The sequence below is a fragment of the Rhipicephalus sanguineus genome, chromosome 2 (genome assembly GCF_013339695.2).
Source record: "Rhipicephalus sanguineus isolate Rsan-2018 chromosome 2, BIME_Rsan_1.4, whole genome shotgun sequence".
Taxonomy (NCBI): domain Eukaryota; kingdom Metazoa; phylum Arthropoda; class Arachnida; order Ixodida; family Ixodidae; genus Rhipicephalus; species Rhipicephalus sanguineus.
The window spans coordinates 192,471,142-192,497,203 of record NC_051177.1 but is presented as its reverse complement, the minus strand read 5'-3'; the positions used below and the strand labels follow the sequence as shown (position 1 = coordinate 192,497,203).

Here is a 26,062-nt window from a genome sequence, read left to right as displayed (position 1 = left end):
GTTTGAGCGTTCAAGTACTTTTGTCATAACCAAAAAATATAGAAAGAATTACTCTTAGTTTACGGCGGATATAATGAGAGCTGTTTCTTACAGAGATTGCCTATGGAAACGAAGCAGACGAGCACCGAAAAATCACGCTTTAAAAACAATACACGATTACGAGGAATAGAGTCGTCGCTCTTTTTAGGTCAGCGAAAAAAGCGGTATTTATTAGAACGATTCAACCAAGCCTACAGAAAATCAGCAAAAGACGTGGGCATTGATAAATAATATCCGAGGCAAAAAGATCACGCCCACTGATTTATTTGAATCGCTTTCCGAGAAAAAAGATATAGTGGTGGATAAGTTCATTCACTTCTTTACACGTTTTTCTAAGAATGCGCATGCTCATAAACGCACTTGCACAATCTGTTCCGAGCTCTGCTTATTTGCACGTGCTGTTGAAGGAACATCTTAGGAGAATAATTTTTAGTTTTCGTCCGCATAAGCAACCAGGAATCGATGGGTTAGCTATTGCCACGCTACGGAGGAACTTTGAAGCATTGGCGGAAATACTTATTTTTATGTTGAATGGAATTTTAGCCAGTGCTTCTATTCCCGAGAAATTAAAAACGGCAAGTGTTAAGCCGTTGTTTAAAGCAGGAAAAAAAGATGACAGAAAATTACAGACCAATTTCTATATTGCCTATACACTCCCAGATACTAGAAAAATTTCTTCTTGAACGTATGAGGTCCTTCCTACAGAAATTTTCGGTACGAACACCCCGGAAATTTGGATTCACTGCAAATCGCAATACTATAGCATTATTAGAAGAGTTCAGCGATGATATATATTTGTCTCTAGACGAAAACCTCTTTTGCTGTGCTTTGTTCTTCGACTTGGCAAAAGCGTTCGAAACTGTTCGAAAATTTTATTAGAAAAGCTGTTTCGTTTGGGCTTCAGAGGATCTTTTTATGATGTGCTCCATAATTATCTGCAAGACAGGTCACAGGTGGTCAAGGGAAGTAAAGAAGTAATTAGCAATAGAAAATATGTTACCGCCGGTGTGCCACAAGGATCGGTGTTGTCACCGTTGTTATTCAATTTATTTATGAATGACTTTCCTTCAGGAATTTGTAAAGCGAATGTGTATCAGTATGCAGATGATACAGTGCTATTAACACGTCACATACGGTATGAGGTAGCTATTCAAGCTCGTCAGAGTGCAATTCAAAAGGCAATGCTATGGTTTGAAGAAAACTGCTTAATTGGTAATGAAAAAAGGAACCAAACTCGTCTGCTTTCGAAGCCCTTTAAAAATACATAAAATAGATATGCCAATTTTTCTTCATACCCAACACTGCAACCCATGCAAATGTACCGCAGTGGAAAATGTTGAGACATTCAGATACTTGGGTGTCATTTTTCACAGTGGCATGTCTTGGCAGCATCACATGGCATTTACATGTTCCAAATTGAGAAGTGTTGCATGTCTGCTTTTTAACATAAAGAGCTTGGTGTCTCTGCCATTGAAGAAAATGATAGTTCATGCGCTGGCATATAGTGTTCTGATATATGATATTACAATTTTCGCATTTTGTTCAGAGCGCTGGAAAACACGTACAGACAGTTTACTTCGTAATATTCTAAAAAGTGTTGCTTACGGCAGTAAGTTACATGCCAATACTATTTTTTGTGATTTAGGATTTTGTCGAAGTCTTGATTATGCGCTATTTTATGAAAACACTACCGACGAAGAAGACGTAGAGACGAACAGAAGTAGACGAGACAAAGCGCAACTTTCAACTGATTTATTTCGTGCGTTGTTCAAATATATATCGAGTACAAGGCACACGTCAGAGTGATAAAACACATACCCTCGCCTACACATCATCCACCCTTCGCGTTTTCACTACAATATTTACTTATATAGGACAAACCTAGAGATGCATTAACACAAGACTTAGAGAGCATCGGTACAATTGCGACCAAGTCACCCACCCAGGGAATCTAGCAACACATTGTAATCGATGCTCGTGCGTACCTGAATTTGAAGAAACAAAAATTTTAAAACACGTGAAAGATGAAAAAGGGATATTGGTTTCTGAAGCAGCCATCATGGCTTCTCTGGGTGAACAAAACTGCGTGAGCATGCCGTCTTAACATTTATCTTCTGCAGTAGTAAATCTTGTAGTGAAAACGCGAAGGGTGGATGACGTGTAGGCGAGGGTATGTGTTTTATCACTCTGACGTGTGCCTTGTACTCGATATATATTTGAACAACGCACGAAATAAATCAGTTGAAAGTTGCGCTTTGTCTCGTCTACTTCTGTTCGTCTCTACGTCTCCTTCGTCGGGAGTGTTTTCATAAAATAGCGCATAATCAAGACTTCGACATGGACCAACTTGCCCCAATCATCGCCTTACTAGGATTTTGTATATGCTCCAGGATTTGTTTACCAGAACGGTTATTTTGAGATACAACTGGTGTTATGATTTCAAAGTGCCGTATGTTGCGCGTCGACCGCTGAGAGAAAAAAAAGCGTTTTATTGTACCGAGGTCTTCTACCAGATATGGAGAAGCGTGCAGAGGTGTATATATCCCTAAAATCTTCAATGAACTACCGCAAGAGTTTTTTTCGGCTACTTCAAAAAAGCAGTTGAAGAAATTATTCTCTGAGCTGTGAAATTACATCGGGTATGGTCTATTTTCTATGTAATATATGCTCTTGGTCCCCTCTTTGTTCTATTTTTATTTACTGCCAGTAAACAAGCACTGGTGTCTATTATACGTCTGTTCGTTGCAAAAACAGAAACACAAGAAGTCATTTTGTGACGTTGTAACCACATCGCTGTAACCGGCTCTGCCGGGCCTAGTCACACAAGTCTTCGGAGACTTCGACAGGCCCGTTTCTTTGTACTTTTTATGGATGTGTACAATAAATTATTATTATTATTATTATTATTATTATTATTATTATTATTATTATTATTATTATTATTATTATTATGTATGTTCCCATAAAGCGATGTCACTACTACAAGCCAGTGTTTATGAGGCTGCGCCATGGTTTACGAATTAGTGATTAATCAGACAAAAACGAAAATAATTTGCTTTAAAAATCCGTTGAAAACAATAGCGGTAAATGCGCCCCCACTTCTTCATGCCCGTGATTGCGCCTCCTGTAAGTGTACTCCCATTGAATATGTAAATTCTATAAAAATTCTTGGTGTGTTCTTCGATAGCGACCTGTCCTGGAATGATCATTTGGCTTACATTTGTGGCAGACTACGAAAAATCTCATGGTTACTTTTCAATATCAGATCAATTGCACCCACCAATATTAAAGTGACCATCATGCTTGCTCTTGCCTACAGTGTCCTGCGATATGGCATCACATTATTTGCTTTCTGTTCTTCGCGATGACAATGCCGGGTTGGCAATATTTTAAATGCATGTTGAAATCCATTGTATACAATCGTTCCTCAACAGACAATGCAAATTTATTTTCTCTACTTCGCCTGCCGTCTTTCAAAGCGTCCTTTAATCAAACTGTTGCATTACGGCATTTATGGGGCTCTCAGTTCAAAAAGAATGCATTGCCCCTCGTATATTAAGAAAAACTTCCTGCTTTTCTGTACCATTTGTTAAAACACGATACGGCAAAGCTATTAGAAAGGTCTATGTCCCTACTGTTTTTAATGACCTCCCCGACAGTGTTTTTTCTGCAACGATGAAACGCAGTCTACGGAACAGCCTAAAGTCGCTTTAATGCTGCATTGTTTATCGCATTACTATTGGTTCTATTTTCTTGCATGCCGGGTATAATCTGTTTAAAGTCGTTCAGTCCTTATCTTCATATCTCTGCTGTTTAGGTAATATTGCTTCCGCTAATTTGATTCTTGTTTGTTATTGTGTTTCAATGTAGCGTAAATGAGTTACATGTCTTCTTTCTGTTTATTTTACGTGAGAAGCTCTTCAATATGTATGTCATCTCTCGTTTGCCGATGTGTCGGGCCTAGTCCTCCAAGCCACCGTCTGGCTTTGACAGGCCTGTTATTTGTTTTGTACAACTCAAGATGACAAGATTATTATTATTATTATTATTATTATTATTATTATTATTATTATTATTATTATTATTATTATTATTATTATTATTATTATTATTATTATTATGTGCAAGAAAAGGCCATCTGGCTGTTCTGGGCAAGCGAATGAGCGGTTTCTTGACTGATTGTTCACTACAGTGGACTAAAGCCGTCTTGCACATCCACGCATCGTGCGACACACCAGAAGTCGACAATGTTAGAAAAAATGTGAACGAAATGGACCTTGCCGCTGTCCTGTTGTCGTCTTCGCTTAGCACGAAAAGTTCGTAAATTACATAGAGCCACACAAAAGAGATTGACGAAAAAAGCACGTAACCGGTTCTTATCGTTTTTGGCTACATCACCATGAAATGTATTGTTGAAAATTATTTACTGCGTACATCAAATCTGCATACTATGCCTACAATTTTTTATCACTGCTGTGATGCATTCAAAAATTCGTTCCGGCAAACCCAGTCGTCGCATGTATTATTGGCTTTTGCGGCGCCATTGCTCATTCTGATTCTGAACAATGGTTGCCAAGAGAAACGCGTTCTTTATATTTGACATGGCGCACGCGCATTAAAGGGACACTAAAGAGCAAAACGATTTTTCTCGTAATAGTAAACTACTCTTTCACAATACCAAAAACACCACGCTTGCTGCGAGAAGACGCTTAGTAAGCGAGAAATCGCGCAAAAAGAAAACGTGGGTGGCGACGCCACCTTGAAGTTTCCGCACCATTCGCCGTGACGGGCCTAGTCACGGCGCCTACTAGGGCCTACGTTGTTCATAAACGGTCAAAGTGAACTACACTGTCCTCTGAGGGGGCCATAGAGTCAACATACCAAGTTGGAGGAAATTTTGACCCGATGGCGCCAAAATACGATAAGTACACTTTGAAATCCGTGACGTCACGCGTGGAGTTCATGGCGCAAAATTTAAAAACGAAACTTTGAACTTTATTTTCTCCTTCATTAATACACCTATGGTGATGAAATTAACGACATTATTGTTCTGAAAGTACACTTTATCAATCTAAACCGATTCATTGTTTCTCTTTAGTGTCCCTTCAAGAAAGGAGCTGTCGCTCTCCGGTCACACATATCCGCCGTCGGCTGCAATCTAGACCAGGGGTCGCAAAACACGCGGCCCGCGGACCTCTCGCTAGCGAACAGCGGCCGGCACGTGACTGTCTTCATCTCATGTTTTTTTTATTCGTATTTTAATAATAAGTGTGGTCATGAGCTACACAGGCATGACTTGTCTAAAGCATTGTCTTCTTGACGGAACCGCTGCGATCAATATGTGTTGATACATAACCGTGAAACAAAACTCTATATTTCAAAATCGTCGTCAAGATTTTGGTCATTTTGGAGGTAGATATATGTTGTTGGAATCGCGGCGCCAAATCGCCTTCATAAATGACCCATATATGAGACAGGGGAAAGTTACTTCAAGTGGAAACGTTATCCATTTGAAACATTAGCCTTCTTTTGTGTGTGTTTTGTGCCTCATCCAGAGTCTATATCGACCAGATGACGCTATTACTATCTCACGTAGCCACCGTAACCCGTTTACATGAAACATCAAACGCAAAATCTTGAGCTCTATTAGCAGAAAGTGAAGTGCCATTGTAGCTTACCGCCTCACTGAAGCTGGCAATGAAGTCGATGTTCGTGATCCGCCTTCTCCCCCGAGGTAGTGGGTAAAACATGAGCGTATAGATCTTTTTTCTGGTGTAACGTTCCTGCTTGGGCGTCCGATACGCAGTCAGTTAGGAACGTTAAATGTACGCTAACGAGAAATATGCAGTTAGGTGGAATGAGCAGGGGCATTGAAGAACGCGTGCAGGTTGGGTGTGAAAAGGTGAGTTATTAGTGGAGATAAGGTCATAAGCGAAGACCGAATATCTCAAGCTCAATTTCTCTCGCCCCATACTCAGTGCTGAAGCGATGTCGTCACGAATCTGATTGCTCTCAGCGAATAAGAAAGCTCCATCACACGTCACCATGCGTGCAATTGGCCGCTGCTTGGGCGCGGTGCAGTGAAGCCGCGGCTTTCGTGATTGCCGCAATGGATATGGTTGCAGACTTTGAACCTCGCAGCGAAGATCTCAACATGGAAGCAGGATTGCATTTCAGTGAGTCTGCAGTGATCCCCCGTGCTCTCGCGGTGGCGGCAGCAGCTCTTTCTGGGTACGAAGCCTGGCTCCAGCCGACGGAAAGCGAAGCGTCGTTTTCGTCGACGGCATGCGAGGCGTCCGATTGCCAAATACTGCTTATGTTCTGGCGTATTAAATTTTTCGTTTTTATCAATGGCGTTTCCCTTTTGGAGAACTCGAGCAGAGGCGCCATGCCGTGAATAGAGCCTCGTCAGAGCAGGGCCATGCAGGGCCACTCAATGCGCCCGTGGAATGCGGCACGCATCCTAGGAGCAGGAGGGAGGGTACCAGTGAGGAGAAATGTGAGGCGAAATCGCACGCTGTGCCAGACAGACGAGCCCGACGAGCGCCGCTCGAATGGATGGATGGATGCTATGAGCGTCCCCTTTATAACGGGGCGGTGACAAATGTGCCACCAGGCTCGACAAAAAAAAAAAAACCTTTTTCCTGTTTCTGTTTTTTTTTAAATTGTTGGCTTAATGACTCTACTTCGATAAAATCTATCTTACTACAGGAAAAAAAAACGTAAATTCTCAGCCCAGTTCTCTGCTCTTTACGGCAGACTGTCCTCATTTTTCCCAATATATATTTTTGTCCTTTCTCTCTAATTTGCTGCCACCAATACTCCAACCGTCTCTTACTTATTTCAATCGCGGGTGTGCTCCGCTTTCCATTGTTGTCCCTAAAATCCAAGGCTTCATCCAGGCTCGTGCCCAAACGTACACCTGGGTGGATATCTCCACATTCAATCAGAACGTGCTCTGCCATTTCCTTATCTTCCCCGCAGGATGTGCATTGTTGTTCTTCTTTACTGAATCTCGCTTTATAACTACGCGTTCTAAGGCAACCAGATCTGGCTTGAATCAATAAAGCGCTTCCCTTTGAATTATCGTAAAATGCATCCCTCCTTATTTCATTTTTGCCCTTCCGGTAATTACTCAAAGCCGGTTTTTAGATGCGAAGGCATCTCTTGCTAGGGGGTATGTCTCGCGGCATGGTAGTCCGCACTCACACTACGCATGCGCAACTCTCCGCCTTCCTTCTCTCCAACAGCTGCGCGTTACTCTCTGCACTTCTCTACCAGCACTTGCTTGCGCTTCTCCTGCGTTCTCGCTTCTGCTCTCGCGGCGTATACGCTACTCTCCTCCTCTACTCTCCTCTCCTTCAAGTGGTAGTCGCTGCGCGCGTTCAGTCCAGAGCTTGCTTCGGTTGACTCCTCTGAAGTGCGGGCTCGATATGCCGAAATTCTCTTCTGCGCAGCGCCGCGATGAGCGCATGCGCGTCCCCTCCCCCTCTCTCTCCTCTGCTACGCTGCTCCCCTCTCGCGTGCCTGTCGACCGCGTTCCCGCTCGCCCTGTGTCGGCTGGCTCCTCTGAAATGCGGGCTCGACATGCCGAAATTCTCTCCTGCGCAGCGCCGCGATGAGCGCATGCGCGTCCCCTCCCCCTCTCTCTCCTCTGCTACGCTGCTCCCATCTTGCACGCCTGTCGACCACGTTCCCCGCTCGCCCTGTGAGAATTAACGGCCAGGCTAGAGGCAAGACACGACGCGCGTAGTGTTCCTCTTCGCGTTCCACGACGCGAGGTCGGTAGCATGCCCAACGAACGCCAACGAAACGCGATCGTACAAATGCTCCGGCTTCGCATCGCCTCATGGTCCACTTTAGCGGGAAATGGCGTAATTTTTCTTTCTCCATAGCTGCCCATAGAGCCTTGGGGAAACATCGCCATCTCGCGGCGCCTTCAGGAGGCGACAAAATCACGCTTTTCCGCTGGGCGACGCGCCGAATGGGACGGCCGTAAAATCACTAGAACGGGAAAAGTACTGCATTCCTTGTCGGCGGCTTCGCCACACAAATGGTCCAGCTCGCTCGCCTCGCTGGTGTCTCCCGGCCGCCGACGCACGACGCTTTGAAGACGGTTGTTTTGGTAGTATTTGAAAAACGTGCAGAAACTTTACACGACATTCGGTATCGTTTTGACTTAAATCACAAGCCTGTCAAGGCATCGAAGGATGCCTGGTTGCTGCGCTTTTGGATGCACCAACCGGCGGGAATCGGGCAAAGCTCTCGTCGCTACGTGTTTGTTTCGCCAAGAAGCATGTGTTGCAAGTTCTGAGCGGTGTTAAGCAAGAGGGCAAAAAGAAAACCAAGAATTCTTTTAAATCGGACGGAACTGACGGGCCGCCAGGTTCTCATATTTAAATGTTTCTTAATATCGCTTTGCTTCGGCATGTTTAATCTGCAACAGCATGCAAAAACTGGGCTAGTTGGTTGATTTTCATGGTAAAAGCAGCGCGAAAAAATTCCACAGCATATCCACGGGGTGAATGATGATGAGTGGGGCGCAGCTCTCGTACAGCAGGATCTTGGCGGCGGCGTCGCGCAGCTTCATGCCCACTACATCATCAACGACGTGAGATCGGGCCGGTTTATACTAAAGGGTCGATGAGAGTCATGGCGACTTGCAGCTCACTTTAATTTTATATGTACGCTGTGAATTTTTATTGTTTAATCACGCACAATAGAAATCTCACCAGGGACTACCTTGGAGGTAAACAATGGCTGCTAATGGGGAATGAGAGACAGAAGAAGTCGGCTTTTAGCTAACACTTACACTTCTACTTCTACTAACGTTTCCTACTGGAACATGCCAATGGCTGCTAATGGGGAATGAGAGACAGGAGAAGTCGGCTTTTAGTTAACGCGCACGCTGCAAATTTTTTATTGTTCAACAACGCACAGGAGAAATCTCCCACCGGCACCACATTGGAGGTCAAGATCTGGTACTAGCGTTAAGACTGGTTACGCACTACGACCATAGAGAAATGCTACGACGGGGACGTACGGGTGCCGCTTTAAGGAGCTTCGCCCCTAAAAGAACACGAGAAGAACGACACAGGACCGGCGCTGGATAGTTCAGCGCCTGTCCCGTGTCGTTTTTCTTTTCATGTTTTTTGCGCTGCTTTTACCTTATATATATATATACAAAGTCTGCTTCAGTTGAACTAAGCCACTTGCTCGGCTGCATAGCTACACTGACTTAAGAATGTTTTTCCTTGGTGAAATGTGAACTGTTTCCAATCGTTCATAGAGAGAGAGTATATTGGCTGCAGTGCAGTGCACTTTTTTCTCTCAGTCCGCACCCCTTCCTCCCCCCTTCATTTCCTCTTAATTGTAGGGGGTTCCCTTCAGCGTGAGATGTTCCAAGCATTTATATCTTCCGGTTCTGTTTCCTTGAGAAACTTGAAGTGGAAATCGGAATGCTACAGTGGGAGGCTCTTTGATACTGAACATTTTATTGTTTTAGCGACAGTTCTATCTATGCAAGGACCAACGATTTCTATTAACTTACGGCTTTAGATGCATACTAAATACACACAAGGGAAATGGTAAAACAGGTTTATTTATCACACATTTGTCATCACATACTATGGCAGACATTTGTTTTCACATACTTCCCTATCATGTAAAGAGGTCAAATTACTTGACCCTCCTCAACTTCAAGTGTTTTTGGCCCTCCCTTTGGACACTCCTGTCGTTGTTTTTGTGGTAAAGTACTTTGGTGCGTCCGGGAACACCGTAGGCACAGCGTCTTCTGACAAACGCGAGGTATCTCAACAACCACACCGTTCGTAATGTGCCGTTATGTCCTGTTGATAAAACTCACGTCGAAGTGCCGCTCGCAAACAACGCTGTCCCTCTGTCAGCTCTTTGTCAGCCCACTTAATATTTCGAGCCCATAGCTCTCACCTCGAGAGATCCTTCGGGGCTTTAAAGACCGACAGCTCCTCCGAGCACGAGCTGTACCCGTCTTTACAGCCAGGGACGAAGCATGTACTGGCGCGACTTGACGGCATGGTTCGCAGAACACGTTGGTAAACAAACGACGACAGCAAATGCGAGGCATCCGAACACGGTGACGGCACTGCACAGAGAACGAACGAGCCGAAGCAAGCGTGGCGAGCACCTACTACTACACCAGCGCCCCTTGCGACAGCCTGGGGGGCGATCGGAGATCTGTTCGTTCCGCTTGTTCGTTCTCCTGGGAGAGAACAAGCGCGCTGATTGGCTGAAGCGGGAGATGCCACTCAAGGCCGGGGGGTGGTGCCAATTCTTTTTTTTGTTTGAGGTTTTCTTTTTTGGTGACGTCATGCCGCGTCATAATGAAAATTTCGTCTGCTACAACGGAACGCCGAGCGAGACCGTTCGCGCGGGGATCGCACGCGCGCTCCGGCGCGTAAAAGCGGCTTTTCACGGCGTAGATTGGATTGATACGGCGGCTTCGGCTGCCGCAACGGCGTAGTTTTCGAGAAAATGGCGCTCGCCGCGGGTGTTGTCGCAGCGTTGGCGATTCTCGACGAAGAGGAAGAGGTGTTGGAGGTGCGGAATGCTTTTGAAGAGTTGAGCGAGTGTGAATTCCGGCGTCGTTTTCGTTTCTCGAAACGAACGGTACGTTGGTTGTGCGGCGAACTGGACCCCATCATCGGGTGCCGACGAGCCAGTGGAATTTCAACGAAGCGGAAGGTGTTGTGTGCGCTGAGATTTTTCGCGACCGGCTGCTTCCAGCGAGCTGTCGGCAGTGAGGAGTTCATCGGCCTGTCGCAGCCGTCCGTCAGCGACACGGTCCACGAGGTGGCACACGCCATCGCTGTCGTTGGCGGACAAAAACGGTGGGTGGCGTTTCCCGAAACATCACAAGCGAAGGAGCGAACAAAGGCGTCGTTCGCTCGGCTCGGGCGGATTCCCGGTGTGCTGGGGTGCGTCGACGGCACGCTCATCGCCATCCAGAAGCCCCACGGCCTGAGCCCCGGCGACACGGCGAATTACATGTCGCGGAAGGGCTTCTACGCCTTGAACACCATGATCGTGAGTATTCATGCATTGTAAGCGTAGCGAATCGTTTCATTTTTAGTTTTCCGCTTTACTGAGACTTGCGACAGTGTTCTGGGAGCGGGATTTTGAATCGACTATCCAGAACGGTAATGGGTTCGTCTCGGGGCACCTCTCTTAGTATAAGCGATGAAATCTTGCGACGCGCAGTTCGCTGTGCTTCAGTGGCCTCGACAGTGCATAAAATTATCGCTGATCGATCGCCAAATGTACCCTCAACCATGATTCTCGATGTCTATATCTTGAGAGTAGCGCTCCATGCATAATGTGTGTCCTCATTGTTGATTGTGTGATGGGCGTTGCTTTAATTAACTACGTATTGTTTCATCACCCTTTTTCACTCGCGAGTCTTTTTATGCTCTAAGTAGTTTGTGATACAGTTGCTTAAACATACAGTAGTAATTTGGGGTAAAGCCTGCTGTGGCCAGAAGCTGGGTTGGTCCAAACAATAAGCATGCAGACTATATACCATTTCTCACTGTCTTGATCAAGCCAAGTGAATGTGTTAGCGCTTATGGTATAAGTCCTATCTTGTCGACGATGTGTTCATAGCTATGTTTGAATGGCAGGTAACAATGCAGGCATATGTAGTTATATTAACATAACAGCTTTTGCGAGGTCTTTTGTGACTACAATTTTGACTCAATTAAATTCCGCAGACCTGTGATGCCGACCTCTGGATTCTGGATATCAATCCATGTTTCCCGGGGTCGTGCCATGACTCGTGGGTGTGGCGGAGGAGCTCTCTTCGGCGGCACGTGGGAGCTGAACTGCGGCTTGGCGAATGCTTGCTTGGTAGGTGCTGGCAATCTTTGCCACAATCAAGACGATATTTCCACGTTCGTTTATTGCCTTATATTGATGTATTCATGTTTCAGCCACACCAATTGTTAATGCTTGGTGCAGAGTGCCTCAATGTGTGGAAAGCTTCTTCGTGATCTTTTTTTTTTTCGATCAATCTGTTGTGATCACACGCAGAACGCAAACAGTCAAGTTTCGAGAGCTTATGCAAGCACCAGCGATAACGCTGGAAGGTTCTATAACTGCTTTATTAAAGACGCATTCTGCTGATGTTCAGATTACTTGACGGCTCACAGTTGCTCATGTTGCTTTCACATTGTATTTTCATTTTTGGGCACAAATTCATCCAAATAAAAAAAGTTTAGTCTTGAACACACTGACTGCTGCCTTCGTCAGTATCACTGCCACGTGACACTATAACTACAGCTGTCATGCTGCCCTTGTGCAGGAGACTCTGGCTATCCTTTGGAACCGTGGCTCATGACGCCAGTGCTCGGACGTCCAGCTAGTGGCACCCCTGAGAGCGAGTACAACAAGGCCCACACCACCATGCGCAATGTTGTGGAGAGGTGCATCGGGGTCCTAAAGAGCAGGTTCCGCTGCTTGCAGCGTTACCGGACTCTGCTCTACAACCCCGACAAAGCAGCCACCATCATTGCTGCTTGCGCAGCTCTTCACAACATTGCAATGGCGGCACGTGAGCCTGCTCCTGAAGGGGACGATGACGACACAGACGACGATGACGACTCTGAGGTGCCACCAGCAGCTGATGAGCCATCGCCGCCACAAGAACAAGGTCCAGCACCACGGCTGTTGCATCTCAAGGGCCAGCAGCAGCGCAGCCGCGTGGTCAACCTGTTCCGTGGACCGCGGACCCCACATGCTGCGCACCTGCGTAGGGTACGCAGCCGCCTGCAACGACCTCGGCAGCGTTGCGTGGTGCGTGTTTCTCTTTGTTCCTTATGTTAGTCACTGGCATGTTGAAGGAAAGCTCGCTTTATTTTAATGCACTCTTTTAATGAAACAACATTGACAACTTGCTGCAACATTTTTAATGAAGCAGGGTTGTCTTTACAATGAATGACCCCTTTGCCAAGCAATGCCATCTGAATGAAATACTTTGACCAGCTTGTCACAATATGGTGCTTCACAGTAAGCACAAGTGAGAGCTCAACTGTAAATGGCACATGATGCCATTCACAGCGAAAGTGGTAACCTGAAAAGGCAGCCTCAACCAGCGCAGCAACAGGGGCTAGTTTTACTGAAACAAGGATTGTGCTTTTACACATGAAGTAAACATTCACAAGACATATAACAAGCAATGCACATATAAGGCAAAATAAAGCTACTTTGCATCAACACGTGCACTTTGCAACACAAAAGTCATTGCAGTACATGAAAACAAAGTACAGTTGAACCCACATATATCGAATTGACTAAAAGACTATAACTGGTTCGATATATTGAGCTATTCGACACAAAACTGTTGGAGAATTTATTGCCTCCTAAGTGGTACGTTGGCTTCACGGAACTGCTTTGCAATAATATTAGAAAGACGCCGTCACGGCACTGCGTAGGGATCTTTTTTGTTTTGCATTTTGCATGGTTTAGAGTCAGCGATGCACTGTTATATGCAAGGGTGGGTTGTACACATGAGGACATGGTGTGGATGTAAATGACAGCTGTGTGTACTCGTCAGGCGCTGAAAGCATCTAGTCTGCCTTGGCCCTATTGTCAGTCTTGTTCCTAAGAATCATACAGTGCATGCTTCTTGGGATGTTGATCACAGCGGAGACGTAACGCTTTTTCCCCATCTTCGGCAATATTAATATCACCAACTTTGCGGATATCAGCATCGCTTTTCCATTTTATGGCATGTATAAAGCTCGCAAAAAGGTGCAAAAAAATCGAGCTGCAATCCGGATGTATCAAAATGACTAGAAAACACTTACTGCAGACTGTAAATATAAAAATACACTACACTGTGAGCATATATTACAAAATTTCTTATTGCATTACATCGTATGTTGAGATTTAAAAAATCACATTGCAAAAACATGATTCTAAATGCAATCTCATTGCGCTATGCTCATTTACTACAAAACTGCTGAATGTATAACCTCACATGATGAGATTGAAGAGACAATGACGTGGCGTGACACGATTCACCACTGCAACTGCACTGTGCTATGTACAATAAAACAGCACATCCGTGCTTCTCATATACAGGAAAAGAAAATTTACAGAGAACATTTGCAGGGTGCTTCAAAAAGAAACCAACATACCACAGCTTGTGGTATGAAATGAACAGAAATAATATATAAAATAAAAACACAGGGCACTGCAGTAACAATCCTACATACCACAGCTTGTGGTATGTAAGGAAAGAAAAAAAAGAATGCGTAAGACAAAATATCACGGCTCGTGGTATGAAATGAACAGAAATAATACATAAAAAAACACAGGGCACTGCAGTAACAAACCTACATACCACAGCTTGTGGTATGTAGGTTTGTTATGTAGGGAAAGAAAAAAAAGAATACGTAAGACAAAATATCACAGCTCGTGGTATGAAATGAACAGAAATACATAAAAAAACACAGGGCACTGCAGTAACAAACCTACATATCACAGCTTGTGATATGCAGGGAAAGAAAAAGAATACATAGGATAAAAAAAAACACCACTGCAAAAGACAAATTATGGCGCAGGTGGCTGCCGTTGGAGCGCCGCAGTGAGGGCCCGGACGAGGGCACCGATGCCCTGCAGCTCGCCCGCGACGTCATCAAGACTCCGAGCCTGACGTTCAGCGGCCGCTCGATGACGCCTGGCCTCGTCAGCGAGCTGCTGCAGTGCCTCGCCCTGCCGCCTGGTGTTCTCAGCGAGCTGCTCCAGCGCCGCGGCCTGCCGATCGCCAACATCGCGCAGCTGTGCCAGGAGCTGGAAACCAAGAAATGTGTTGCCATTATCATCCATGCATTTCTCACTATGGACTCTTCGCTGGAAGCTTCTGTTTGTGAAGAGTCTCAGTGTGCACAACAATTTCCTCTTTGTTGAAAATCCACTGGCCCAACGGCATCCATGAATGGTGCCGGTTCACCGCACAACCAATGCACTTCGTTTGGACAGACCGAAACGGTGCCGGAATTCATTTTTGCTCAACTCATCAAACGCATCTCGCACCTCCAACCACCTCTGCACGAGAAGAAACCAAACAGCCCTTTTCAGGGCTACACAACCGTTGCTCGGCCTTACGAGGTGACCAACATAATCACAACCTCCTTCCGAACCCTCACTTGCTGCAGTATGCAAAACATGCAGCAAGCAGATGCGACACAGGTGCAAAATGTGCATTAGTGTATGATAAGTTACATAAGTTCGTTTTTTGTACAGAACCTTAGGCAATAGCACATTTTCATATATAATGCTTTAGAAGCATATGACACTACAGGGAACCATCTCGAGACGTTACACATTCTTCATGTAAATTTACTGTTTCACCTTAACTACAAAGCAGGATACCTGCTTGTTCAGTCTGACAGTAAACAATTAGCTTACCTTCAACCCTTCTTTAGTACTAACATACACCTGCACGCATGAGCATCACCTATGAGCCTGTAATATCATCTGCAGTTAATGAAGTTGGTATTCACGAACCGTGTTGGTCTGCTGCTGCTGCTCCATTAAACCCGGTAGCACGGCGCGGACGGCTGATGGCTGGCGCCTCCGCGGTTGGCGCTGGGGTACTGAAAACAAAAACATTACTTTACTTCACAGCAGACACCAATGGAACAAGTGTTTTAAAGCTCTGAAATGGATTATCTTATTAAACGACTTATACTGTTAATAGGAAAACATCAAACTTACACGCTGGGGCCGCATCCTCCTCGGCCACACCAGCGGCAGCCGGAGCAGAGCTCACGAAGGCCTGTTATAGTAAGAAGTTTCTTTAGTGACACATTGAGTGCAATAAGAAACATAAAGTGCAAGGTGTGAAAGTTCACCTGCAAGCCGCTGGTGCCCGGCCTGTCCCCGACCGAGACCCTTGGCGGTGCAGGCAACGGCTGAGGGCGGCGGAAGTCCCCAGAGAGCGCACGAGCCTGCAGGCTCTGCTCTGGGGGAACCAACTGTAAGCATACATTAAACAAAGGCTACATTGCAATCTTGTCTCCAGTAACGCCAACAGTGCAGCAACCGAGAGGCACAAACATTCGTGAGTATTGTGCTAACATGTACTTATGCTGCAATTAGCATAACAATGATGCTTCTTTAACGGCTGTTTCAACAGTGGCATACTATGCCACTGAAACTTTGGGGAGAAGAGAAGGCGAACCCACTGGCCATGCCCCTCAGTCGACTGCAGGGTCTGAGAAATGATTTGGAACACGTACAGTCCTTTAATGAGCTTCAAAATACAGTTCGTGACTGTTCTTTCGTGATCACCGTGAATGTAACTGCCTCGCACACTGTTCTGGACGGCGCAACATGTTAGTATCTCAACCACAGCAGAGGCCGAATGATCCACTCGAAATTTTTTCAAAAAGTAAAAAACTGCGCGTAATTTCTAGAAGCTAATGAGCACACTAGTTCGCAGCAAAGAAGTAACAATGACATTCCAAAGCAGTGCTTATTACCGCTTCCGACCGCTCGAAGACTGGGCCCCTCGCACCGTCGATCCGTGAGGTCCCGGTCAGCTGGAGGATGCGACCACGGTAGCCCGTCACCTGGCCGCCTCCGGTGCCCCTGTAAAGCACAAACAGGAAGTGTAAAATGACCCACTGAGATATAACAGTGCTTGCACTCACCTCTGCTGTTCGCGCAGGCGGATGAGTTCTTGTTCCGCATTAAACTTCTCCTTACGCCAGAAGGCCTGCCACTGAGCGACAGACCTTACCGCCGGGCCGGCCTCGTTGAGCAGCGTTTTCAGCTGCTTCCAGAGGTCGTCCCGGACTTCGCGGGTGAAGGAGGAGTCCAAGGGGAACGAGGGCGTCGCGACCTGGGGGTGCTCTTCCATAAACGCCAGCAGGAGCTCGCGTTGGCGGTCGGACACCCGCGGACCGGACGGACCACACACGTTTCGCCTGCGCGACGACATTTTGAAAACTGCGCTACCCGCTAGTTTTCTCTTTGTTTTTTGGTTCACGACACCACCTAGCGACAGCATCCGGAAAACTAACATTAATAAATGTCAGTACTCAAATTTATTGCAATTTCAGAGAGTGTTTGAGCTTGAGAAGGAAAAACAATACCTTTTAGTATAACAATCGCATTTATTAGAAGACGAGAAACACTTCGTTTTCAAGTATACGGTCCCCCAAACGATGCGCGTCTACTTCCGGAAAGCTCGCCGCTTGACGATTGGCTGTCCTCTTTCTCTCGGTGGTTTTCGGCGAGAGAGAGCTGACCCCGCCCGCTCCTGTGACGTCAGCTACCCGGAGAACGAACGCAGAACGAACAGATCTCCGATCGCCCCTCTGAACTTCCACTGCGTTCCGCGCATCCCTCTCCCACGGCGGAGATGCAGCGCCCGCCACACTTTCCCCTCTAGCCACCATACTATCTATCTATCTATCTATCTATCTATCTATCTATCTATCTATCTATCTATCTATCTATCTATCTATCTATCTATCTATCTATCTATCTATCTATCTATCTATCTATCTATCTATCTATCTATCTATCTATCTATCTATCTATCTATCTATCTATCTACCCGTCTACGACTTTGTGCTCTCCTGCTCGTTTCGTTAAAGGCCAACTCCGGCGATTTTTTGACCATGTCAAAGTAATGGTGCTTTTATGTTCCTGAGACGCTCCTGTTACGGGCCCTGTTGCATCCGACGCTTTACGGCGTTGCATCGAACGCGCTGTGGCGTTGCGCCCAACGCACTGTGGCGTTGTACCGAACGCGCTGCGGCGTTGCATCGGAACATGCGCGCGTGCAAGACTGTGCCGCGATTGTGATTGGTGGACTTGAGTATTTGTTCTGTGTATGTGCCTGTTCGTGATTTGATGTGTGCATTCACGTATACTTGGATAGGGGGGCTTTTGCTATCTGTGTGTGAGAGTGTTACCACGGAACCGATGGAATAAAGACGTTCCACGAGTACGTCCCTTGATGTGAAGTTACAACAAACTGGCCACGAGGATGTGATACGGGAAGATACCCTGAAGATGGCTTCATCGAGCGCTACACTTGGCAAGCTGCCGGAGTTCGACCTGGACAACGGGGACTTCGAGGTCTACCTCGAGCGTCTCGAGTGCTTCATCGCCGCCAACGACATTGCAGAAGAAAAGAAACTGCAGGTCTTCTTGACTACGATCGGCGAAAAGGCTTACGGGACGCTAAGGAGCTTGCTTCTTCCAAAGACGCCTACGAAAGTAACATTCGAGGTTGCCGTTGATGTACTTAAAAAGCACTATGCTCCCAAAAGTTCCGTGGTGACGGAAAGGTATCGCTTCCACCAACGAAAACAAGAGAAGCATGAAAGCGTGGCGGACTTCATCGTGGGTCTGAGGGAATTGGCGGCGACGTGTGCGTTTGGTACATTTCTAGAGGAAGCTCTGCGGGACCGACTAATCGCCGGCCTTCAAACAGACGCTGTGCGCTGCCGACTGCTAGCCACGCCAGACGCTGAGCTGACTTGGGAACGCGCCTGCAACATCGCTGTGGCTATGGAAGCAGCTACGTAAGACACTCAGCAGATGACCTCTACGAAGAGCGAAGGCATCGCAGCGAGCGTCTCCGACTTGCACTGGCAAGGACAAGCAAAAGGACGGCGTCCACAAGCAAGTGCTGGCAAGAACGCGAAGAATTGTGCGTTCACAAAGACTGAATAATAAGACTGAATAATACATAATAAGACTGAAAATACCACGCAGCATGGGACTAAAGCTTCTTGTCATCGCTGTGCGGGTCGCCATGCACCAGTAAGGTGCCCATTTGTTAACAGTACTTGTTACAAATGTCAGAAAAAAGGGCACATAGCTAAAATGTGTAAAACCAAACTCGTTAAGCAGCTGGATTGTGATGTCGCCGGAAATGAGTTACTTACGCTGTGTCACACTGATAACAGTTCAGGAACGCCGGCTATTACAGTTACGTTTGAGATAAATGGAAAGGAAGTTTGCATGGAGTTGGATACAGGTGCTGCTGTGTCGGTTATGTCCGAATCTGAGTGCGCTAAGCTTTTTCCTTCAGCTAGCTTCAGAGAAGCTAATGTGAACTTAGTCGCCTACAATGGCACACCTGTCGACATCAAAGGCGTGATAGATGTTGATGTTCGATATTACGATCAATGCTATTCACTGCCACTTGTCATAGCAAAGGATGCTGAAAAAGCTAGGATGCCAACATTGCTTGGTCGAAACTGGCTGCAAAAAATAAAATTAGATGGCATGAAGTCATGTGCATGAAGAGTGTGAGAAATTCAGTTCCTGTAACAGAAATGTACAGCGAAGTGTTTGAACCAGGCTATGGCGTTATCAAAGGCTTCAAAGCCAGTATTAAGCTCAAAGAAGGTGTTACGCCGGTCTTTTGTAAGGCACGGCCAGTGCCATATGCTCTTCGTGAGCAGGTAGCACAGGGACTGTCGAACATGGAAAAAGCTGGAGTCGTGTACAGAGTAAGGCATAGCGCTTGGGCGACGCCCCTGGTCATTGTACCGAAGAAAGATAAAGGGCTGCGTCTGTGCGGTGACTATCGTGTCACCGCACAGACGCAGTGTTCTTGTTTAAGCACTTTTTTGTTCTTGTTTAAGTAAAGTGCCAATGTGTTTGTACTTTGAAAAAATGTTCTTGTATGTTTTTTTTAATTTCTTCTTATTATTTTTTATTTATTTTTTTATTGACTGTACTAAATCACTGTCTTTGATTGTTCACCTGTTATAATCCCTCTGGGATTAACAGTATGTATAAATAAATACAAAACTAGTAGAAGGCGACTTGATAGCCTCGGAAACCTAATATGGTGTTACGTGAACTTTTTTGTTCTTGTTTAAGTAAAGTGCCAATGTGTTTGTACTTTGAAAAAATGTTCTTGTATGTTTTTTTGAATTTCTTATTATTATTTTTTATTTTTTTTTATTGACTGTACTAAATCACTGTCTTTGATTGTTCACCTGTTATAATCCCTCTGGGATTGACAGTATGTATAAATAAATAAATAAATAAATAAATAAATAAATAAATAAATACTATCAATCCGGCAATAGAAGTTGACCACTACCCTCTGCCCCTACCAGAGGATATTTTCACGACATTGCAAGGCGGAACCGTCTTCTCGGTCATCGACCTATCTAAGGCTTATCTACAGCTTGAGTTAGATGAGCTAGCACAAGAATTGCTGACGGTGAACACGCACCTGGGCCTTTTTAGGTTTCAGCGTCTCCCTTATGGTGTCGCGTGCGCGCCTGCCGTATTCCAAGCATTAATGGATCAGATCCTAGGCGGCTTATCGGGAACCGCCCGATACTTGCACGATGTCGTCATATCTGGCGAGACATACGAGCAGTGCCGCGAGAGAGTCGAGCAGGTGCTCAGACGCCTAAGTAAGCACGGTTTAAAGGTCAACGCCGGAAAGTGCAAGTTCTTTCAGGAGAAAGTAACTTATTTGGGTCACCAAATTGATAAAAATGGCCTGCATCCTACTAGGGATAAGGTGATGGCTATAAAAAACGCACCCAAGCCAGTTAATGTGACACAACTGAAAGCCTTTCTGGGTTTGGTAAATTTTTATTCCAGATTCCTGCCAAATTTGGCAATGGTTTTAGAACCTTTACATGAGTTGCTACTCAAAGAGACCAAATGGCACTGGTCACGTCACTGTGACGACGCATTCAATAAGTGCAAAGCGTTGTTGACCGATAACAGTGTTCTTCAGTTGTATGATGTTCGCAAAGACATTCAAATCACATGCGATGCGTCGGATTATGGCGTTGGAGCGGTATTGTCACACGTTGAGAATGACGTCGAGAAGCCGATAGCGTTTGCCTCAAGGTCTCTCACCGCGTCAGAACGCAATTACGGGCACATTGAAAAAGAAGCCATGAGCATTGTTTTTGTAGGGATGGTAAGCTCGATGAACGATTAATTGATTAATCGATTAAAGGTCCACAATTAATCGATTAATCATAATCTATTTCGGCCGCTCGATTAATCTAATTAATCGATTAAAACTATTCGATTAATCGAATACGCCCCCCCCCCCCCCCCCAATACCGCCCTCCAACCTCGCCCCTTGGCCGGAGCGCATGACTGCGAGGCCCGCTATCGGCGCTATCCTGAGACGCAGATGCCGTGCACATCGCCTCTCTTTCACTGCTTTCACTACAGCGCATATTTCTGCGCTAGCAGAACGAGCCCGGAGCTGGCAGCGGCCATACCCTATAGTGAAAGATATGAACTCGCCCTGATCTCCGTCGCGTACGGCGTCCAGCTCCAAGCATTCCCCAATGCCTCAAGCCCGGGGAGGAGGCGGCTCCACCCCATCGAGGCCGAAATGAACTTGCCCGCTTCTCTCAGGCTCACAGTCTACTGCTGCTACTGCCTTCACCTCCTCTCCCTTAAGCTTGTTGCCGTCGACCGCGCACCACGCGTACTTTTACGCAATTGCGTTGCACCAGTTGCACTGGAGGGCGATCGGATGAACCAATTAATTGCCTTCTCAGTTCAAGACATACTATAGTAACCCTGCAGTCGATCGCCGCACCAATCCGAATCCGCTTGAGACTTGGCACAGCATGCGAACTGGCCTAGATCATGTGTTTGACGTTGCAATGGAGTAGTTGCGAATTCCTGCCACGTCAGTAGCATTCGAGCGCCTTTTTTCGCATGCTGGATGTGTGGCGACCCAAAGGAGGTAGGTTGTCGCTCGAGCATCTGGGGCAACTGACAATTCTTCGCTCAGTAGAAAAATGCATGTGGTTTGGAGCAGCAACCCCATCAAACAAAACAAAAGGGGACTGTTGAGAAAGTTAGCAGTACAGCGATTCGCCAAGTTTCAACAAAGAAGTTTATTCTTTTCTGTAAATTTCACACGTGCCCGCGCATCGTCTTGTTGCTTATTTTGTTCGTGTTTGCCGCGCTGTTTCATCGTGTTGCCGCATAAACGCATCTCTCCTTACATTTGATAACGAGTAGTTTTCGTCGCCTGTAGTGTCAGTCGCAACTTTCTTTGTATTTTATTCAACCCTCAGATTTTACTCGTTTTTTGTGTAAGTGCGGCATTCTAATATGCGCTTATTTCCTGACTGGTTCTTCTGCACGGGCCGATTTTTCCGGCCCGGCCCGAAAATGACATGCTCCGGCCCGCCCGGGCCCGGCCCGGTGTTCTTAAATGTGGCCCGTACCCGGCCCGGGCCCGAAAGGTTCGGGCCCGGCCCGGCCCGGCCCGGCCCGTTTCAGCTAGTTATGCCTTGAGCATAAAGGAGGCAATGTCCAACCTTCGGTTTTTGTGAAGATACCTGCCGCACAAAATATATTTTCTACAGATTGCTTTAGGAACTTTCAGTGTCACGACTTTCACTGGTACTGTGTATACTTTCGGTGAATTACGCGCGTAACACTTTTGCGAAATGACTGCAGGGCAATATAAAAAATTGGGGGACCCTTAAGCTTCGCCTTTAAGAGTTGAACGCGATAGCGAAATCCGGCCCCTAGTGCGCACTTCAACCACTAAGTGCATACTTATTAATGTGTATTGTTACACACACACACGCACGCACGCGCGCGAATTTTACAGGCTTTCGATCTAAAGCAAGAGTCGCATGGCCTCCAAGATATACGCCGCGCGCCGGCCCTCTCGGATGCCATGAAAAGTCGAGACATATTTCTCACAATGCCTCACAGATGGCAGCACATTATCTAGCGTTTGCTGCGTTGGCTTGATATGTTTTCCTCTAGATGGACATAGTTGTCCATTTTTAGAGCTGTTTGAAAGTTCGTGTGTGTATTTAGCGGCGATGGCTGCACTATCCCGGCGTTTTTCGACGTAGTTTGATGGCCTCGCGAATGCGCCGACCGTATGGGCTCGTTTTCGTCGTGACACCTGCCGAACAAAATGCGTCGAGACGCCTTTCACTACATGACATTTCTGTAGTGTTTTTGTCCGAAGCAGCCGCAAGCAACATCGTGGCTTTGTGGTAAGACACCTGCTTGCCACGCGAACGGCCCGGGTTCGATCCTCATTGGGACCGAAGATTTTATCGTTTATTTTATTTGCTACTTTCTCGATTTTTCGCTCACGGCTGATTTTTCGCTCACAACCAACGGTGCCGACGCCGACAGCGGAATTTCTGCGACACGAGCTCTCTAACGCTACCGCGTTAATAATTGGAGTCATAGCTGGCTCTTTCATGTACGCACGCAGTGCTAACCACGCCATCTCATTTTTGCATTTCAAAGAACAACTACAAAATATTGTTACGGAGAGGAAGTGAAGGAAGACGAAAGGCTGAAGAGCCTGACTGGCGCGCGAGTGTGGCGGTCAGCCATCTTGACTCTTTTACTGATTCCTCTCTGTAAATACATATTTTATATACTCATACAACCGCGTATCATATTGGTGGAGGTGCTGGGTACTTCAGCAGGCAACGGAGCTCCGCAGCGGACGTCGCATCGCCCTCCCAACCATGGCTAACGTTGAGCCTCCTGCATTAACGTCGCTGTCTCCATCAACGTCGCCATCACCACCACTTGTTTTTGTACCACCTAAGGATCCCGGTACGTTCTGTGGGACCGATGGCGTTGACGTTGAAGACTGGTTGGCCATGTTTGAACGCGTGAGTGTACCGAACAGATGGGATCCCACACTTCAGCTGGCCAACGTGTTATTTTACTTGAGGGGCACTGCGAAGGTGTGGTACGAAAACAACGAAGAAGAACTCACTAGCTGGGACCAATGCAAAGAAAAGTTGCGAGAGGTATTTGGCAAACCCGCTGGCCGTAAGATCGCCGCCAAAAAGGAACTGGCCTGCCGTGCTCAATCCTCCACGGAATCGTACCTATCCTATATTCAGGACGTGCTCGCTCTCTGCCGAAAGGCCGACAGTGACATGACGGAAAGTGAAAAGGTCGGGCATGTGCTGAAGGGGATCGCCGACGATGCATTCAACCTCCTGATGTGCAAGTGCAAGGGCTGTTCGACCGTGGATGCGATCATCAAAGAGTGTCGTCAGTTCGAGCAAGCAAAAAGCCGCCGCATTCTGCAACCGTTCGCCAGACTTACAAACACCGCTGCCACGTCGACGTGTGAAGAGCAGTCAACACCGCAACATCCTTCGCCGCCGGAAGACCTGACACGAATTGTTCGTCGTGAACTGGAAGCGATGGCGCCCTCAGCATTCTATTCGCGCAGCACCGATGCCACCCCTGTTACCGTTCCTCTCGTTCAAGCCGTCGTTCGTCAGGAGCTGGAAAATATCGGAGTGCATTCTGTGTGTTCTGTCGCCACGCCCAGAGTCAGCGAACGCCTTTCTGCCACGTCCTCCTCAAACCGACGATTCTCTCCACGTTCTCGCAACCCGGCTGAGTGGCGAACTGCAGATGACCGCCCAATATGTTTCACCTGCCACCGCGCTGGACATATTGCCCGCTACTGCCGCAGCACATGACCCTCGGCCCCTCGTGCAACGACCAATATGACCCGTTTTGACAGTAATGCCCACCATTTTTCACTCGCTCCCGAGTCCAACGCCGCTGACAATGCCGCTAGGAACACTTGGTACAGCCGCTCGCCTTCGCCACGTGGACACCAATCTCGTTCGCAGCAAACACGTCGCCCATCGTCCCGTTCGCCACAGCCACGACGCCTATCGTCCCCCGTGGCTTTCGGCCGCACTATTTCGGAAAACTAAGAAATGCAGCCCCCGGAGGTGGTGCTGCATTGACGACTACGGCAGCAAATCCTCTCTCTGTACCCACCAGACGAAGTGTCATCGACGTTAAAGTAGACGGCGTACTTGTTCAAGCACTTGTCGACACGGGAGCGAACCTATCTGTAATGAGTTCACGGCTACGCACACGTTTAAAGAAAGTCCTCACACCAGCAGCTACACAAGTGCTCCGTGTGGCCGATGGCGGCACGCCAATCGTTCTTGGTATGTGTACTGCCCGCTTAAGTATAGTCGACCAACCTACTTCAGTCATCTTCGCCGTGATTGACCGCTGCCCTTACGACGTTATCCTTGGACTGGACTTTTTGTCAAATCACTCTGCTCTCATCGATTGCGCTACCGGCGTCCTTCAGCTAGAACTGCCTCAGCTCGTCGCTGCTTCCAACACTACCCCGCCGCGACTGTGCTCTCTTCAAGACGTGCGTCTCTCACCTCAGGCAGCCACCTACGTCGTTCTGACAGCAGAGCCGCAGGTTCCCGACGGTGAATATGTCCTCTATCCCCTCGTTGACATTCTTTTGAGCCGGAACGTTGCCGTTCCGCATACACTCGTCTCTGTCACCGACAACCGTACCTCGCTACCACTTCTAAATTTCAGCTTGTGCCCTCAAGTCCTTCCTCGTGGCATGTTCTTGGCCAACATAATTGATGCTGACGAATTTGAAATTGCAGCTCTCAGCGCCGAGACTGATTTACTTGCGCCTACTGCGACTCACAGCTCATCTTCTTTGCCGGCTGATTTCTCGAAGATGATTGCCCCGGACCTCAACCCTGCACAGGCCAATGACATCCGTCGCCTCCTCGCGTCGTACAGTGACATTTTTGATCTTGACGACAGACCTCTAGGGCAAACGTCCGTCGTTCAGCACCGTATAAACACCGGTGACGCAAGTCCTATTCGTCGGCGCCCCTATCGTGTCTCCCACACTGAGCGCAGAGTGATCCAAACGGAAGTCGAGAAAATGCTTAGCAAAGGTGTCATCGAAGCGTCAGACAGTCCTTGGGCCTTCCCTGTCGTCCTTGTAAAGAAAAAAGATGGTAGCTGGCGCTTCTGCGTTGACTATCGCCACTTAAACAAGATCACCCGCAAAGACGTATACCCGCTACCACGCATCGATGACGCGTTGGACTGTCTGCACGGAGCTAGATACTTCTCGTCTATTGATCTTCGGTCCGGCTACTGGCAGATTTCTGTCGATGCAATGGACCCCGAGAAGACTGCCTTCGTAACACCTGAT

General features: G+C 47.0%; 2 protein-coding genes across 2 annotated transcripts; one reads left to right on the top strand and one right to left on the bottom strand.

The window, feature by feature from the left end:
• The first annotated feature begins 10,337 nt into the window (after positions 1-10,337).
• Positions 10,338-15,950, top strand: LOC119383943 (putative nuclease HARBI1). Its single transcript, XM_037652222.2, has 4 exons — positions 10,338-11,103; positions 11,787-11,922; positions 12,377-12,867; positions 14,640-15,950. Exons 1-4 carry the CDS (start codon positions 10,552-10,554, stop codon positions 14,664-14,666), a joined length of 1,206 nt encoding a protein of 401 aa, XP_037508150.1. The 5' UTR covers positions 10,338-10,551; the 3' UTR covers positions 14,667-15,950.
• LOC119382115 (uncharacterized) lies at positions 15,572-17,036 on the bottom strand. The gene is made up of 4 exons (XM_037649846.2): positions 16,563-17,036; positions 15,933-16,055; positions 15,796-15,856; positions 15,572-15,674 (listed from the first exon to the last, which is right to left on the bottom strand). The coding sequence occupies exons 1-4, from the start codon at positions 16,771-16,773 to the stop codon at positions 15,578-15,580; spliced, it is 492 nt and encodes a 163-aa protein (XP_037505774.1). The 5' UTR covers positions 16,774-17,036; the 3' UTR covers positions 15,572-15,577.
• Positions 17,037-26,062: the final 9,026 nt, after the last annotated feature.

What these genes read in the sequence shown, in the direction of transcription:
- LOC119383943 (XM_037652222.2), top strand. Translation starts at nt 10,552, where the DNA reads ATGGCGCTCGCCGCGGGTGTTGTCGCAGCGTTGGCGATTCTCGACGAA. An exon ending in ACGCCTTGAACACCATGATC is followed by an intron (nt 11,104 to 11,786) that starts GTGAGTATTCAT and finishes TAAATTCCGCAG; the next exon opens with ACCTGTGATGCCGACCTCTG. An exon ending in GCTTGGCGAATGCTTGCTTG is followed by an intron (nt 11,923 to 12,376) that starts GTAGGTGCTGGC and finishes GCCCTTGTGCAG; the next exon opens with GAGACTCTGGCTATCCTTTG.
- LOC119382115 (XM_037649846.2), bottom strand. Translation starts at nt 16,773, where the DNA reads ATGCGGAACAAGAACTCATCCGCCTGCGCGAACAGCAGAGGTGAGTGC. An exon ending in CGGGCACCAGCGGCTTGCAG is followed by an intron (nt 15,857 to 15,932) that starts GTGAACTTTCAC and finishes TTACTATAACAG; the next exon opens with GCCTTCGTGAGCTCTGCTCC. An exon ending in GGAGGATGCGGCCCCAGCGT is followed by an intron (nt 15,675 to 15,795) that starts GTAAGTTTGATG and finishes TTTTGTTTTCAG; the next exon opens with TACCCCAGCGCCAACCGCGG.